The sequence below is a fragment of the Mobula birostris genome, chromosome 12, assembly GCF_030028105.1.
Source record: "Mobula birostris isolate sMobBir1 chromosome 12, sMobBir1.hap1, whole genome shotgun sequence".
Taxonomy (NCBI): Eukaryota; Metazoa; Chordata; class Chondrichthyes; order Myliobatiformes; family Myliobatidae; genus Mobula; species Mobula birostris.
In genome coordinates, this window is record NC_092381.1 from 21,544,091 (window position 1) to 21,563,067 (window position 18,977).

General features: G+C 43.1%; 1 protein-coding gene across 3 annotated transcripts in view; it reads left to right on the forward strand.

Moving 5' to 3' along the window:
- Nucleotides 1–18,977, forward strand: part of btbd8 (BTB domain containing 8) — a 120,257-nt gene that overhangs the window by 17,261 nt on the left and 84,019 nt on the right. For 2 of the 3 annotated variants that reach the window (XM_072273422.1, XM_072273421.1), the window contains exon 3: nucleotides 4,493–4,693. The exons of the other annotated variant lie outside the window; for it this stretch is intronic. In XM_072273422.1, the coding sequence (XP_072129523.1) occupies nucleotides 4,493–4,693 (201 nt within the window). The remainder of the gene's footprint in view (nucleotides 1–4,492; nucleotides 4,694–18,977) is intronic. 3 annotated transcript variants of the gene reach the window in all.

Consider the following 18,977-nt stretch of genomic DNA (forward strand, 5'->3'; position numbering starts at 1 on the left):
CTAAAAGTGAGCTTCGTTGTAACCCAATTTTCTGTGACTGGCATCTTGTGGACCAAAATATTAACTTAAGGAAGTTCCTAGTTATGCAACTTGCCTGGGTCGTAGGGATACTGTACAGATGAGCGCTGCACCAGTTACTTCCATCTCTCACGGCTGTGGGCAAGTGCCTGTGTCGCGGGAAAGTTCTCTCCAGTCCACCCTGCAATGTTATCTGTCCATTTCTTCCTCTGTCTGCCCTTTTTCCTTTTCCCCTGCACCATTCCCTGAAGAATGGTCTTTGAGAGTCCACTTGATCTTGTTATGTGACCATATCATCTCAGTTTCCTCTTCTTTACTGTGGACAGTAGGTCTTCATAGTGTCTCACGTGCAGGGTGATGGTTCTTCGTGCTTTGTTGTTTGAGACATGGTCTGTATAGGAGATACTGAAGAGCCTTCTGAAGCATCTCATTTCTACTGCCTGTTTCTTCTTTTGCAGTTCTGCTGTCAAAGTCCATGATTTGCCTGCATACAAGAAGATGGAAAGCACAAGTGCATGCAGGAGGATCTGAGAATGACATTATTGTCTCTCCAGATTAGTTTTGGTTTAGCCAGCGTTACTGTTACCTTGTCCCTTGCAAGGACTTCAGGCTTTGATCCCCCTTGGTTGATGATGGTGCCAAGACACTTGAGCCATGTGACAGTCTGTCCACTGACTGATCTTTGTCGAGATTGACTCCTCACTGTTCAGCTTAGTTTTCTGTGCTCGGATCTCCATGCCATGTCTGCTAGATGTATCGTCCAGACGGTTCACAAGGCAGGCCAATTCATCAATGTCATCGGTGAACCTGAGGTTGGTTATGATCTGTCCTCTGATGCTGACTGTGCCAATAAGGTCTTCCAGGGCATTTGTCATTATTTGTTCCAGGAAAATATTGAACAGCAAGGGCAAAAGGAGATAACCTTGTTGGATTCCAATTGATGTGTGGAACCACTCTCTAACTGTGCCTTGAACAAGTACCGCTCTACTAGCTTTAGTGTAGAGCTGCTTGATGGTTTGGATCAGCTTCTGGCCCGGGTTGTATCTCTTCATTGTGGCCCAGAGTGCATTGTACCACACCCTAGTGAAAGCCTTCTTTAAGTTTATGAACACGTGGAAGATGTCCTGTTGATGTTGGCTGTATTTCTCACACAGTACCCAGAGGTTGAATATCTGTTCTGTTGTATTACTTCCACTTCTGAATCCAGCCTGCTGTTCGGCGATTATATCTTCTGCCTGTGGTTTCGGTCTGTTCAAGATGACTTTCAACATCACTTTGCTTACATTGCTGATAAGACTTGTGGTTCTGTAATTCTGGCACTGGCCTCCTTGGGGAGAGTGATGATGAGTGATTTTGTCCAGGGTGTCAGCCATTCCCCAGTCTGCCAGATTTTGATGCATATATTGGTGAGGACGTCCATCCCTGTCTCTCCTGCATGCTTTATCAGCTCAGCCATGGTGTTGTTTATTCCTGCAGCTTTCCCATTCTTCAGTGATCTTATGGCTGCTTCTACTTCTTCCTGTAGAATTGGAAAGTTGTCAATGTTTGACAAGTCCTGGCTTGCGAGTATGTTGGGGTCTCCTTGGGTCTGATGGATGTAAAGGTTTGAACAATGCTCAGTCCATCCGTTGAGAATGTCTTCATCTTCTGTCAGACAGTTTCATCCTTTGTCTTGGATGGTGCTGACTCATGACTGTTTAGGGAGGTCCTCTTCAATTGGGAATGCTCGTCTGCTGTTCTTGTTCAGGCTGTCTTCTATCTCTGTGCACTCAGTCCATTCTTCCTTGGCCTTGATCATGTTTTTCCTGACCTTGTTGATCTCTATGTACGCTATAGCTCCTGTTGTTGTATTCTTAGTTTTCTTCAGGTCTCTTCTAGTGACACACATTTCCAGGATCTCCTCTGTTACCCAGGGTTAAGTTTTCTGACTGTGTTTTCCAAGTATCTCAGTGGCTGTTTCTGTCATCAGTTCATTGAACTTAGCTGTCGATGTTTCAGCATCTTTGTCAAGTGTCACCAGTGGTGCAAATTTTTCATCAACTGTAGCTTTGAAGGATTCAACAATGAAGGGGACCTTCAGTCTGTCCAAGTTGAATTTCATTTTGATGTTCTTGGACTTTTGACTTTCTTCAGCCTGATTCTGAAGTTCATTATCACCAGGTTATGGTCACTTCCAACATCAGCACCTGGGAGCACCCTTGTTGTGGTTCTGTTGATCCCAGACCAAAACCTTTTCTGTATCAGTATGCAATCGATCTGGCTATGCTGTATTCTATCAGGTGGGCAACCAGGTCCAGAGTTGTGTTGCCTTGTGCTCTCCAAGGGTGTTTGCAAGCACCATGTTGTTGCAGCTGGCGAACTCAAGTAGGCGTAATCCTCACTTGTTCATTACAGCATTACAGGAGGGGCCGCAGAATTCCTTCCAGCCTTTCAGTGCAGCTGTTACCCAACTTGGTATTCCAATTCCCCTGGATGATTAGAATGGCCTTTTTGTCCACCTTGTCAATAATGCCCTGGAGTTGGGTGTAAAATAAATTCCTCCACTTGGTCACCTTCATGGTCAGTTGTTGGCGCGTAGGCCTGTACTACTGTGATGTTGACAGGTGCTGCTCCAAGGCAGTGGGAAATAAGCCTGCTGGATCCTGGGTGGCACCCACGTACTGAGTTCTTGATGCTCTTATTGGCAAGAAATCCTACGCCATTGGCATGTTTGTCAAATTCTCCACTTTAGTATAGTATGTGGCCTTCTTCAGTAAGACGTTCAGAGGTTTCTTCACCTGACTTCACAGAGTCCTACAAAGTGCCAAGTGTACCTCTCCAGCTCGTGCGAGCTCCTGCAGTTTCCGTGCTAGGGCAAGTATTTTCACGTTCCATGTGGTAAGTGAGAAGTAGTCTCTCCCATGGATCTTCTGTGGTGAGCCCCAAGTAGAGATTGTTTTTATGGTGATATTCTTTGAGGATGTTAATGTATTCATTTTTTTATATCCAGTCTATTTTGTTAATAAATAATGAAGATCGGATGTAAAACTTCATGCGAATAGGAAGGCAACTCTCTGTGGCAACTATTAGAAGCAAATGTCCTTGGAACTTTGTTGCTAGCAAAGGAAACTTGCCTCATAACATTCTGACCATTGCACCATCTGCAGAACCACTTTCTTATCCTGCTGTTTGGATATAGTGAGCCTCCGTCCTGACTTATAAAGAATTTACAGTGGATGAAATATTAATTTTCGAATTGTTCAAAGTTCTTTTTTGTGATTTCTTTGTCCTTGGATACTCATGGAAAGTAAAGAATTGATCTCGGGCTAGCTTGACAAGAAGATGAAGGATGGAATATCAGAAGTGATCCTCCAAGTGATTTAAGTTTTTTTCCCCCCCGCAATACTCAGAAATTTAAAAAATTCTAACCAAAGAATAATTCTAGTTGAGAATTATAACAGTGGTCTCAATATTTATTACTTATTATTATTATTTTGTTATCTTTGGGCATGTATTTGCACAATTTGTGGTCTTTTGCACATTGGTTGTTTGTGTACAGTTTTTCATTGATTCTATAGTTTTTTTTGTATTTACTGTGAATAGGCACAGTGTTGGGCACGTGGCCAAGTGGTTAAGGCGTTCGTCTAGTGATCTGAAGATTGCTAGTTCGAGTCTGAACTGTGGCAGCGTGTTTGTGTCCTTGAGCAAGGCACTTAACCACACATTGCTCTAGTGTCTGTGTGAGGAGTGGCGCCCCACACAGACTTCCAATTTGTGCCTTGTAAGGCATGAAAATGCCCGATGCAGGCCTCTCATGGTCTGAGTCGACGTTCCTTCCCCTTGACTTTCCCCCACTGTGAATGCGCACAAGAAAGTGAGTAGCAGTGTAGCATATGGTGACATATGTGTACTTTGATAATAAATTTTCTTTGAACTTGCACTTCATAGGTAAGGTTAAAGCAAAGGTAAAACTGATAAGACTAGTAATAATCATTAGTTCTCAAGCGTTTTGAAATGCCTTTGTACAAATTTTCTCAGTCATAAACACAAGATTCTGCAGATGCTGGATAACTAGAGTAACGCACACAAAATGCTGGAGCAGCTCAGCAGTTCAGGCAGCATCTATTGAAATGAGTAGAGATGTTGTTTCAGATTGAGAGTCCCGATGAAGGGTCTTGGCCCGAAATGTCAAACTTTTATACCTTTCCATAGATGCTGTCTGACCTGCTGAGTTCCTCCAGCATTTTGTGCGTGTAACTTTCTCATTTCATCTGGTAATATAGGGATCCAGTTGTTCTTTGGATTATTGCCATCTTAAACTTTAGTACTTTGTTGTGTTTGGAAGTATACTTGATTGTAAAAGAAATATTTCAACAGCTACTCAACAGTGTTGTTTGAATACAAAGAGTTCCAGGGGCAAGATGGTAAAAGCAGTTTTATTTGGAAACTTGATGGAGTCCAGCATCCAATACAAATTTTCTTTTGTTTTCAAAAGGCTTCTTGTAGAAGGAAATCAAGCAGATATCACATTCCAAGTGGGTGCAGCTGTCTTCAAGGCCCATAAAGCAGTGCTGCTTGCAAGGGCACCAGAGTTTCTTTCAAGAGTGTATGGAAAGCAGGTGAAAGAAGACGAGAACTGTCCAACAGTCATCCGTGTGGAGAATTTCAAACCTTCACAGTTTAAGTACTACTTGCAGTAAGTGTTTCTAACAATTGTGGTATATGTTGGGTGTGTGTGGGAGATTTGTCTTGGATGTGTATTTAAGCTGATTATTAATGCTACTTCCAGGGTTGCTCCAACTGCATTTAAGTTCCAGACTGTAGAGGATCCAGTTTGTATAGGATTCATTTTTTGGCAACCTTAGCTCATGCCACAATGCTTTATAGTCCAAAACTACTTTTGAACATTGCTGGTCTTGCAGTGATTAGTTTTGTGCATGAAGAGCGACTGATAAAAATTCAGATTTACTTATTACATGCACATCAAAACGTGTAGTAATATGTATTAACAACCAAGGCACCCAAGGTTGTGGTGGGGGCAGCCCACAAATATCACCACACATTCTGTGGCTAATAGAGCGCACCTACAATCTCATCAGAATAGAAGATGTAAAATCGTACTATTTGAGATATTATCACCTCTTTTTCAATACTATTCACGCTTGAGCAAAATATTAGCAGTAATGAATGATTAGTTAATAAATTTATAATTAATAAATTTACAGTTAATAAGTTACAAACACACTAATCATCAGGTTTTATCTAGAGATGAGTTTTACTTTTCATCTTTTTCAATAGACTACAATTTCTTGTGAGTTTGAAATGCATCCAAAGCAGACGGTGGGTAAAGCACTTCAAGTAATTTCTGCTCTCCCTTATGTTTCTTTTCTTTATAATCCCCTGTTCACTGAAAAACCCAAACAGCTGTTCTGTATTAGATAATACAGCATGGTCAAACCTGTTGGCCTTGAGTCTCTCACAATACTGTCCAGAAGTTGGAGGGCTGCAACAATTGTTGCCTATGTTCTTATTGCGAACACTTTATTTTGTTGAGAATCCCTAAATCCGCACTTGCCATGTCATGCTGCTTGCTACTAAAACTAAAGTCCCTTAAGAGTTTCCTTCCTGTTTGTAAGATTTCTGGCAAATTTTAACTAGCTTTAATAGTCACTGGTGTTTTCTATTATTTGTATGTAAAAATGCAGGTCCTGCTGTAAATTTCTTTTAAGTTCTCTATGTACAGACAAATTACAATGGTTAGTGAAACTATTTACAGCGCCAATTATAGGGGTTTAATTCACCCTGCTGGCTGTAAGGAGCTTGTATTTTCTCCCCATGTGGGTCTTCTCTGTGCTTTGGTTCCCTCCGACATTCCAAAGACTTGTAGGTTAGGATTAGCGAGCTGTAGGCATCCTATGTTGGTGCCAGAAGTACGCCAACACTTGCAGGCTACTCCCAGCACATCTTTGGACTGTGTTGGTTGTTGACCCAACTGATGTGTTTCACTGTATGTCTCAATGTACACATGACAAGTAGAATTACTAAAGCCAGTTTTGTTGTCAGCTTATTTTCTGAATACGTACATTAGTTGGTTCTTTAGGTGTGATTTTGATGTAATTGGGACATTCTCATACAAGGATATTCTTGTGAAAGCAACAATCAAAAGGTGAAAAATCAGCAGCTATTGAATGAGACTTCCCATTCATTTTATCCACCTTATGACATATGATCGCCATTCCATCATGGCTGATCAGAATAAATCATGGCAGAACAGACTTGATGGGCCAAATGGTCTAATTCTGCTCCAATGTCTTACTCCTTTCATTCTTTCCAGCCCTCCACTTTCTGCAATCTAAAACATACTTGTATTCTAACTTAGTCCTGATGAAATGTCTTTGACCCAGAAGTTGACTTTGTTTCTCTCTCCACAGAGGCTGTCTGACCTGTACAGTATAGCCTATACTCAGTTTTAATTTCAATTGGAAAATAATGTGATTCATTTTGTGATAATAATTCAAGTTACTTGCTTTGCGGTGATTGGGGGATGCTTCTCAGATGAGGCATGCAATTTTCTCCCTTTTAATAGCAGTGGCAAAGTGTCCTGGCCTTGTATTTGTTTGTTTTCTTCATCATCGTTATCATCTACAAAGTTAACTTGGGGAAGACTAGTGCTCCACTACTTGATGAGTGAGTGCAGACTGTAAAGGATTGACGGTGGATATGCAATGGCAAGCATTTAAAGGTTGCATGGATGAACTGCAACAAATGTTCATCCCAGTTTGGCAAAAGAATAAATCAAGGAAGGTAGTGCACCCGTGGCTGACAAGAGAAATTAGAGATAGTATCAATTCCAAAGAAGAAGCATACAAATTAGCCAGAGAAAGTGGCTCACCTGAGGACTGGGAGAAATTCAGAGTTCAGCAGAGGAGGACAAAGGGCTTAATTAGGAAGGGGAAAAAAGATTATGAGAGAAAACTGGCAGGCAACATAAAAACGGACTGTAAAAGCTTTTATAGATATGTAAAAAGGAAAAGACTGGTAAAGACAAATGTAGGTCCCCTGCAGACAGAAACAGGTGAATTGATTATAGGGAGCAAGGACATGGCAGACCAATTGAATAATTACTTTGGTTCTGTCTTTACTAAGGAGGACATAAATAATCTTCCAGAAATAGTAGGGGACAGAGGGTCCAGTGAGATGGAGGAACTGAGCGAAATACATGTTAGTAGGGAAGTGATGTTAAGTAAATTGAAGGGATTGAAGGCAGATAAATCCCCAGGGCCAGATGGTCTGCATCCCAGGGTGCTTAAGGAAGTAGCCCAAGAAATAGTGGATACATTAGTGATAATTTTTCAAAACTCGTTAGATTCTGGACTAGTTCCTGAGGATTGGAGGGTGGCTAATGTAACTCCACTTTTTAAAAAAGGAGGGAGAGAGAAACCTGGGAATTATAGACTGGTTAGCCTAACGTCAGTGGTGGGGAAACTGCTGGAGTCAGTTATCAAGGATGTGATAACAGCACATTTGGAAAGCAGTGAAATGATTGGACAAAGTCAGCATGGATTTGTGAAAGGAAAATCATGTCTGACGAATCTCATAGAATTTTTTGAGGATGTAACTAGTAGAGTGGATAGGGGAGAACCAGTGGATGTGGTATATTTGGATTTTCAGAAGGCTTTTGACAAGGTCCCACACAGGAGATTAGTGTGCAAACTTAAAGCACACGGTATTGGGGGTAAGGTATTGGTGTGGGTGGAGAGTTGGTTAGCAGACAGGAAGCAAAGAGTGGGAATAAACGGGACCTTTTCAGAATGGCAGGCGGTGACTAGTGGGGTACCGCAAGGCTCAGTGCTGGGACCCCAGTTGTTTACAATATATATTAATGACTTGGATGAGGGAATTAAATGCAGCATCTCCAAGTTTGCGGATGACACAAAGCTGGGTGGCAGTGTTAGCTGTGAGGAGGATGCTAAGAGGATGCAGGGTGACTTGGATAGGTTGGGTGAGTGGGCAAATTCATGGCAGATGCAATTTAATGTGGATAAATGTGAAGTTATCCACTTTGGTGGCAAAAATAGGAAAACAGATTATTATCTGAATGGTGGCCGATTAGGAAAAGGGGAGGTGCAACGAGACCTGGGTGTCATTATACACCAGTCATTGAAAGTGGGCATGCAGGTACAGCAGACGGTGAAAAAGGCGAATGGTATGCTGGCATTTATAGCGAGAGGATTCGAGTACAGGAGCAGGGAGGTACTACTGCAGTTGTACAAGGCCTTGGTGAGACCACACCTGGAGTATTGTGTGCAGTTTTGGTCCCCTAATCTGAGGAAAGACATCCTTGCCATAGAGGGAGTACAGAGAAGGTTCACCAGATTGATTCCTGGGATGGCAGGACTTTCATATGAAGAAAGACTGGATGAACTGGGCTTGTACTTGTTGGAATTTAGAAGATTGAGGGGGGATCTGATTGAAACGTATAAGATCCTAAAGGGATTGGACAGGCTAGATGCAGGAAGATTGTTCCCGATGTTGGGGAAGTCCAGAACAAGGGGTCACAGTTTGAGGATAGAGGGGAAGCCTTTTAGGACCGAGATTAGGAAAAACTTCTTCACACAGAGGGTGGTGAATCTGTGGAATTCTCTGCCACAGGAAACAGTTGAGGCCAGTTCATTGGCTATATTTAAGGGGGAGTTAGATATGGCCCTTGTGGCTACGGGGGTCAGGGGGTATGGAGGGAAGGCTGGGGCGGTGATCTGAGTTGGATGATCAGCCATGATCATAATAAATGGCGGTGCAGGCTCAAAGGGCCAAATGGCCTACTCCTGCACCTATTTTCTATGTTTCTATGTAATACACTAGTTATGAATTCTGCAGGGTGACTGCAAAAGTAAATCTGTCAAAGTGCAGACTCATTGCAGTCATTTTGAAGTTTGTAGTCCAGCAATGCAATGTGCTGTGTTTGTTTTTGTGTTTTATGGCCAAGCTCCTGAGTGTGGAGGGAAAACATGAGCTTGATATTTGAATCGGAATCAGGTTTATTATCTCTGACATATGTCATGAAACGTGTTGTTTTGTGGCAGCAGTACAGTGTAAACATTAAAAAATTACTTCAGGAGCAATAAAAAATAAATAGTGCAAAAGAGGAATGGTGAAATCTGATGGCAGAGGAGAGGATTACTCACTGCCTGTTACGCCGCTGGAGTTTAGGGCAGTAATGAAGGTCCTCCATCTCTGGCAGCGTTCATGGCTTCATTTATCATGTCAGTAGCTTCCTCTTGGTTTTCATTACTGTCAGTCATGCAAGTCCCATGTGGAGACTCAGGAGTACCACTGCACTCAGATGTAGAAGGATTCTTCGCAGCTGTTTCTGTAACAGTTTTGTTTTGCCAATCAAGGTTGTTAGCCCTGTGCTGAACCCTCGAACCTGAAGGGCCTGTGGACCACTTTTATTCTATCCTCTGCCCTTTGACCTGCCAAGAGAAAAAGCATAAAGCCCTGACTCCAACCAACATAGCTGTCTGGGTCAATGAGGCATGCAACCATAATGAGGTTGTGATCCTCTTGGAGGAGAGGGGAAGATACTATTCTGAAAACTGGGTGTGGATCTCCAGGCTCCTGTACCACCTCCCTGGTGATACTAAAGAGAAAAGGGGGTGTCCCAGATGGTGAGAGTCCTTCATGATGGATGCCACCTTCCAGAAGCATTGTCTTTTGAAGATGTCCTCGGTGAGGAGGCTTGTGCCCATGATGGAGTTGGCTAAGTCTACAGTCCTCTGTAGCCTCCTTCGATCCTGTGCATTCTTGCAACCAGTCAGAATGTTCTCTGCGATACATTTGTAAATACTTGCTAGTGTCTTTGGTGATTATACCAGATCTCCTCAAACTCTGAATGAAGTATAGCCACTGACGTGCGTCAATATGTGTCTTCAAGATGGCAGCGCGCATTGACGCAGCGGGCCCTCGGGGAGTGATAAGTGTATCTAGTGTTTCTTCTGTTTGTCCTAGACGCATAACATACAGTCGGAATATGCTCGTTAACGTCAGGGCATACTATGTCAGAAAAACTGATGAGTTCTGTTGTGACATGGACAGTTTACGCCGCTACGGACGACTATCCGCTACCAAGCCGGCTGCTTCCCGAGGGAGGAGGAAGTGAAAGCTCTGAGAGAAGACAGAGGAGGGGTAAGAGGGCCGGCATCCATGCTAGGCTAAAAGCTAACCCCACCAGGCCAGCGGTATCATCCCTCCTGCTCTCAAATGTCCGCTCCATCGACAACAAGCTGGATGAGCTGCGTCTGCTGAGAGAAACACTCAAGGAACTTAAAGACTGCTGTGTGTATGTCTTAACGGAATCCTGGCTCCATGACAACATACCAGACGCAGCGATACAGCTAGAGGGAATGACATCGTTTTGTGCGGACAGAGAGGTAGCTAGCTCCGGTAAGAGCCGAGGAGGAGGTCTGTGTATTTATATAAACAAAGACTGGTGTGTGAACGCTACAGTAGCTGCTAAACACTGCTCACCGCTGGCTGAATTTCTCATTGTGAAATGCCGGCCGTTCTATCTGCCGAGGGAATTCACCATCATGCTTGTGGCAGCTGTTTACGTAGCTCCCAGTGCCAATGCTAAGGCTAATGCTAATGAAGCACTGGGAGGCCTACATGAAGCCATCAGTGAGCTACTGACTACACATCCTGAGAGCTTTGTGGTGATTGCTGGGGACTTTAACCACACCAGCTTAAAGACTGTTCCCCAAATTCCTGCAATATGTGGATTTCAAAACCAGGGGAGACAACACACTGGACTTGGTTTATACCGACACACCCAGGCATACAAAGCAGCCCCCCACCCCCATCTTGGCCACTCCGACCACATATCTGTCATGTTAACACCAGCATATAAACCACTGCTTAAACTTGTGAGAGCAGAGAAAAGAGAGATAAGGGTCTGGCCAAAAGGAGCAGCTTCAGCACTACAAGACTGTTTTCTGCACACAGACTGGGACATATTCACAACAGCAGCCTCCTATGACGACCATACAGACATTGAGGAGTATGCGGAGGCAGTCATCAGCTACACAGCCAAATGCACGGAGGATGTCACTGTGATGAAAACCTTCACCACACGTGGTTATAAAAAGCCATGGATGATAACAGCGGTGCATTCACTACTGAAGGCCCGTGACACAGCCTACAGATCAGGGGACAGGAGTGCGCTTCGCTCAGCCAGGTCTGCACTTTCACTTGGGATCAGGAAAGCGAAAAGGGCCTACACGGGCAAAATACATGGACACTTCTGTGACACAGGTGACACCAGACGGATGTGGCAGGGAATTAAAGCTCTGACAGACTACAAGATCAGGCAGAAAACTGATGACAGCTATGCTTCTCTTCCAGACGGGCTTAACAATTTCTTTGCACGCTTCGAAGCATCAAACACTACAGCAAGGGGGACAGCCAGTCCCTTTTTACCATCTGACCAGCCGGCTCCAATCATTGATCCAGAGCAAACACGGAGGACCCTTGCCAGGGTCAACCCACGAAAAGTGGGAGGTCCCGACAACATCCCTGGACGTGTGCTCAAGGAATGTGCTGATGTATTAACAGACGTCTTAACAGACATTTTTAACATCTCCCTTAGTCAAGCCATTGTCCCCAGATGCTTCAAAACTCCACAATCATTCCTGTAGCAAAGAAACCAGTTGTAGCCTGTCTGAATGATTACCGTCCTGTTGCCCTGACCCCCCATAGTGATGAAATGTTTTGAACGGCTTGTCAAGCCTCATATCACAGCCAGCCTCCCCTCATCACTGGATCCTCTACAGTTTGCTTATCGTCCAAATCGCTCTACGGAGGACGCAATATCCACCACACTGCGCACAGTTCTCTCTCACTTGGACAACAAAGACACTTATGCCAGAATCCTGTACATTGATTTCAGTTCAGCGTTCAATACTATCATCTCGCAGAGACTAGTGGAGAAACTGTCGCTGCTTGGCCTTAGCACTGCCATGTGTCGCTGGATTCTGGATTTCTTGACAGAGAGACCACAGTCAGTCCGTGTTGGCAGGAACATCTCTGACTCCATCACACTAAGCACTGGATCCCCACAAGGCTGTATGCTTAGCCCATTGCTGTTTACACTGCTAACACGTGACTGTGCAGCCAGACACAAGGAGAACCTGATCATTAAATTTGCTGATGATACCACAGTGGTGGGGCTCATCAGCAAAAATGATGAAACAATGTACAGGGAGGAGGTCAAACACCTAGAGAGCTGGTGCAGGGATAACAACTTGATGCTTAATGTCACCAAAACCAAGGAGATGATCGTCCATTTCAGACGGTCTTAGCCTGAGCACACACCCCTCAACATCAGCGGCTCCACAGTGGAGAGAGTGGAAAACATCAAGTTCCCTGGGGTGCAGATCTCGGACAATCTCACCTGGTCCAGGAACACCACTGGGATTGTGAAACGGGCCCAGCAGAGATTGCACTTTCTGAGGAAGCTTAAACAAGCATCACTCCCCACTAACATCTTAACTACATTCTACAGAGGCGTGATTGAGAGTGTGCTGACCTTTTGCATCACAACCTGGTACTCCAGCTGCAGTGCTGTCGACAAAAAAGCCTTGCAGAGGGTGGTTAGGGGAGCAGAGAAGGTTATTGGGGTCTCCCTACCTTCTGTCCAAGACCTCTTTCAGAGCCGATGTCTCTAGAAGACACGGTACATCATTAAAGACCCCTCACACCCTCTCCATAAACTGTTTGTTCTTCTGCCATCAGGCAAACGTTACAGGAGCATCAAAACTAAAACCACAAGGCTACTAAACAGCTTCCTCCCACAGGCAGTCAGACTGCTAAATAGCTGCTCTACCTGACTCTGCTTTGGACACTTTTAACTTGCACTGGACACTTATAACTTGATTTTAACTGACATATGGCTGTTGTGTTTTACTATTTATTGTTATGTTTATTATTTAGTGTTGTGTTTCTTATGTTATGATTGCACTGCTCCTGGGAAATGCTGTCTCATTCTGCCCTGCAGAGCTGATGTATGGTTAGAATGACAATAAAGTTTTTTAAATCTTGAATCTTGAATCTTTGAATGTTGGCCCCAGGATAGATCCTCAGAGATGTTGGCACCCAGAAAATTGAAGCTGCTCACACTTTCTACCACTGACACTCAATGGGGATTGGTGTGTTTTCTCCCATTTTCCTCTTCCTGACATCTACAATCAATTCTGTGATCATGCTGACAATGAGTACAAGATTGTTGTTATTACCACTCAACCAGCCAATATATCTCACTGCTCTATGCCTTCTAGTCATCATCTGAGATTCTGCCAACAACAGGCTGGTAGGGCCTGATAATCTGCTCTTGCTCATAGCTGATCATACTTGCTTATGTTCTGTGTTCTGTATTTTGATTGCGTTACATTTGTCAGCATTAAGTTTAGAAAGATCTCATCCAGAAATGTTGACTGTCCAATCCTGGTCGTAGATGCCCTGACCTGGTGAGTTCCTCCAGGGCTTTGTGTGTTGCTGTGGATTTCCAGTGTCTGCAGTCTTTTGTGTCTCAATATTTCATCTAAATGCGGAATTGCCACAGAAGCAAACGTTCTCGTCTTGGGATGGCTTCAACATCTATTTAAGGAATTGGCTACAGCCAGCACTTGTTCCAAGACCAGCTTGGTGGCTGCATTTGAAGTATTTGCTTCACTTGTCCCAGAACTTCTGGATCCTGTCCAGCTGATTTTGAACTGACCCTACTCAGTTGGACACATTGGCGAGTGAATCGCCAAGTGGTTCCTCCAAAGCAATGCGACATAGCATTAAAAAAAACAGAAGCAGGAGTAGACCATTGGGCCTCACACACAAAATGTTGGAGGAACTCACTGAGTTGGCAGCCTGTGGAGCGCGATAAACAATTGATGTTTGGGGTCAAGACCCTTCATCAGAACTGGAAAGGAAGGGAGCAGAAGGTGGGGGAGGGGAAGGGGCACACGATAACAAGTGATAGGTGAGACCAGGTAAGGGGGTGGGTGAGGGAGGGTGGATATTGTGAGAAGCTGGGAGGGGATAGGTTGAAGAAGTAAAAGGCTGAAGAACGATGAATTAGATTGGAGAGGATAGTGGACCATGGAAGAATGGAAGCAAGGAGGGGAACCAGATGGAGCTGATTTGCAGGTGGAGAAGAGGAAAGGTGAGAGGGGAGCCAGATAAGGAATAGAAAAAGAGAAGAGGATGGAGGGGGAGGAGATTAATGGAAGTTGGGGAAATCGATATTCATGCCATCTGGTTAGAGGCCACCCAGAGGTGTTGTTCTTCCAACCTGAGTTTGGCCTCATCATGGCAGTAGAGGAGGCTGTGAACAGACGTATCAGAATGGGAATGGGAGGTCAAACTGAAATGGGTATCCACCGAGAGATGCTAACTTTTGCGGCGGAACTTTGAGCCTCTTGTACCTTTGCCACAATCCTTTCACCTTTGCACTAGTTCTGTATCCCTTGATTCCTTTCATATCAAAACATTTACTGACACAAAAAACACAAATGCTAGAAGAATGCAGCATTTGTGGAAGGAGAAATGAGTCAACATTTTGGGTCAGTGATCCTTCTTTAAAACTTTCGTACAAATCTATTCATCTGTCCTGAAAATATTCAATGGCTGAACCTCTTCAGGTGTTATAGAGAATTCTAAAAGTTCACCACCTTCTGACACAGGGCATCCACTCTGTACATCAGAGTTGGAAGCCAACAGTCTATTTGCTTCCCAAAGCTTGCTGAATAGAACATCCATTTTTGTGAGAACAGTCATTTATTTTCCCTAACTTGTCTTTATCAAGGGAATTGTTCAGAGATAAACTAGTCTAGATATGCTAAATGCAGTGTATCTGCTAATGTTTAATAACACTTCTCATAGTTTGTTGGCTGAGGTGATACTGAAGAGCGAGGGATTTCTCACTTCCCCTACCTCAAGGTGGTTGAACACAAGGCTCCTTTGTGTCTGGAACATCCTCAACTAGCATACTGTACAAGGGATATGGACTGGAAGAATAAATTAGAAGCTGTGTCAAGGGAGCCACCTTCTTACAATGGGATGAAGGGAGGGCTGTAGCAAACAGCTTTCCCACATTTTTAAAAAGCCAGTTGATACTTCAAATTGTCATAGTAGCCAACATGGGTTTAGAATATAATGAGACTGAAACGAGTAAAAGTACTTAGGTGAGTCAGCATCTGTAGATATAAAAAGTGTTAATGCTTTCCATGACTTAGTAAGATGACTGTTTCTTGTTCCCCAGATGCTGCCTGACCTTTTGGTTATTTGCAGCATTTCGGAATCAGATGTATTATCTTTGACGTATGTTGTGAAATTTATTGTTTTGGGACAACAGTGCGGTGGAATGCATTGAAAATGCTATAGTTTACAATAAGATAAATTTTTAAAATATGGTATAAAAAAGAGCAAACTAGTGAGGTAGTGTTCATGGACTGTTCAGAAATGGGATGGTGGAGGGGAAGAAGCTGTTCCTAAAACGTTGTGTGGGTCTATCATCTCCTCCCTGATGGTAGTAATGAGAAGAGAGCATGTCCTGGATGGTGAGGGTCCTTTATGATGGACGTGGCATCTTTGATGTACTGCCTTTTGAAGATGTCCTCAATGGTAGAGAGGCTTGTGCCCATGATGGAGCTGGTTAACTCTACAACCCTCTAGTTTGTTTTTCTGTCTGTACATCTGTAGAAATTTGCAAGTGTGTTTGCACACATCTTGGTTTTGATTTCCGATTTCCAGCATTTTTTCAGTTTTATCTTTTCATGGATTGAGGATTCTAATTTGTTTGGGCTAGAAGAGAAGTATTGAACAGGGATGCAGAATTGTCTCTTAGTGCATGTGCAAAATCCAAGTTGCATTTCAATTCCCCAGTAATCAATCTGGGAATTGGTGTCATCAGATATGTGAAATATACTGACTTCAGAAATCCACCAAACCCAATTTCCGAATAACATAATTTCTTGTTGCATTTTTTTTAAAGTAAAATAATTTTATATTGGGATCACACGCTTGCTTTTCACATTCATACCTAATGAAGTTCAGAAATTGTTTGAGTGATGGAATACTTGAACAAAATAATTAAATTCCATGTCGTTAATAACCATTTTCCGTCTTCCACTCGTACATTTTGTGCACTATGGTGTGTTGCTTGCATGGTAAAGGATGCTGGTCTCAGACAGGCGAGGGAAGGATCAAGTTCCGTTCCTTTCCTTTCCACACTTTAGTGATGTAGAGGTAGAAGAAATCATAGTTTTGTACAACACTGTGTATAAGTTAAGAAAAGAAACAACATAGATTTATAAATACAACTTTAAAGTAGTAAAATGCTCAGAACACACCTAATAAATAAATTACAGACAATTTTATTCTTCTGGAGGCTCTATGTAATCCTTCAATGACACCTGTGGGGAATTAGTATGCAAAAGTTAAGTGAGACAGCTCTGAATTGGACCTGCCTGAGGCAATTACTTGTGCTGAATCTGTTTTTTATTTAGTGTTCCTTTCAAATTGCATGTGGTATTTTAATTGTTGATAGTTGAGAGGTATTTTTATATCATTGCCTTGCTGCCCTTACACACGGGAGGGGGGAACTGCGGGGGGGGGAACTTTTAAACTGTCGTTCATTCTGTGGGGCACTTCTCTGTTTTTGTGGATGTTTTGTGAAGAAAAAGCTTTTCAGGATATATATTGTATACATTTCTCTGACATTAAATTGGACCTTTGACCTTTAAGCGTGTGAATGTGGTGCATGGTGGCGGTTTAATCTGGAGATCAGTTGAATCACTGAGTCGTAAGTAATACTGCATGAAAACAGGCCCTTCAGGACAACTTGCCCATAAAGCTGGTCCTATTTGCCTGCATTTGGCCCATATTCCTCTAAATCCCTCCCATTTATGCACTTATCCAAATGCCTATTAAATGTTGTTATTGTACCTGCCTAAATCACTGTCTTTGGCAGCTCATTCCATGTAATCAACACCCTTTGCCTGAAGAAGTTGCCCCTCAGGTCTCTATTAAATCTATATAACTCATGCTTAACTATAAGATATAGGAGCAGAATTAGGCCATTTGGCCTATCGAATCTGCTCCGCCTTTTCATCATGGCTGATCCCTTTTCCTCAGCCCCAATCTCCCGCTTTCTCCCCGCATCCCTTCATGCCTTGTATATTCCAGTATATATTTTGCACAGTTTGTCTTTTGCACATCGGTTGTTTGTCAGTTTTTTGTTTATAGTTTTTTTTGTAAATTCTATTGTATTTTTTAATTTTCCTGTAAATACCTACAAGAAAATGAGTCTCAATGTAGTATATGGTAACATGTATGTACTGTGATAGTAAACTTTACTTTGACTTAAATCTTTCACCTCTCACTTTAAATCGATGCCCTCTTGTCAAGTCAGGAGATAAAGGATGTGTGTTCACCCTTCTGAATGTTATACACCTCTGTAAAGTCATTCCTCAATCGCCTTGATTCCTTTATCAAGGAATAAAATTCTGTTCCTGTAACTCAGTTCTTTGCGTCACAGAAGCGTTCTCATAAATCTTATCTGTACTCTTCAGTTTAATAATGTCTTTGCTATAAATGGATGTCCCCTTTAGAAGATGTCCTGTGGTGGGGAAGCTTGTGCCTGTGCCCTTGATGGAGCTGCCTAGCTCGACAACCCTCTGAAGCCTCTGACAATCCAGTTCAGTGGAGCCTCTATACCAGATGGTGATGCAACCAATCAGAATGCTGTCCACGGTATATCGGTAGCAATTTGCTTGAGCCTTTGGTGATGTACCACAGCGGTCCCCAACCAATGATATGATTTGGCAATATGAGTCAGCGGCACCTTTCCTCATTCCCTGTCATGCACTGTTGAGCTTGAATGCACGCGAAGTCATTACGCATGCGTTATCCATGTCAGCGCGGGAAGAAGATCAACTCCTCGAGCTTGCAAATGACGACAGGCTGAAAAGGTATGTTTGACATAACATCTCTGCTGGCATTCTGGATCAAAGTCAAGGCTAAATATCCTGAGATAGCCACGAAAGCACTGAAAACTTTGCTTCCATTTCCAACACCATATCACTGTCAAGCAGAGTTTTCTGCAATGAATGCAATGAAAACTAGATTGCGGAATAGACTGGACATAAGGAACCCCCTTCGAGTATCGTTGTCTCCCATCACCCCTCGATGGCACCATCTCGTTGCAGGGAAACAAGCCCAGGGCTCCCACTGATTCAGTGATATTGGTGTGTTGCAATGATTTTATATGCTCATATGGGGAAAATATGTGCTGTGTGTTTAATATCCAAGCGTTATTTAAAATGTTATGATGCTTTTGATTTATAAGTGACTTATAATTGACTTATCACTATATTCATGCACCTATTCATACACAAAACCTAAAATAACACTAACATATAGTAAAAGCAGGAATGATATGATAAATACACAGCCTACATAAAGTAGAAATAATGTATGTACAGTAGTTTCACTGAACAGAATCGCCAAAAATGATTTGTAGAAAAAAAAAATCGGCATGTACACGCATGCGCACACAGGTGCCCGCGCAAGGCTTCATGGTCATGGTAGTCTTTCTCGGGGTAAACACAATGTATTTCACTGCTACTCTTGTCCGTTGGCAACCCCCCCACCCCCCCTGATTGGCCGGTCTGCAAGAAAATAAACCGGTCCGCGGTGCAAAAAAGGTTGGGGACCCCTGATGTACCAGACCTCCTCAAAATCTTAATGTAGTATAGGCGCTGGAAGCGAATGCTGGACCATTTCTCCAGCAATGGAAAAGAGACTAGAAGCAGCTGAATTATGGTTCTATAGGAGAATGTTAAAAATATCATGGACCACACACACATCAAATGAAGAAGTTCTCAGAAGAGCCCAAGCAGTTCGATCACTCATACCAACAATAAGAGAAAGAC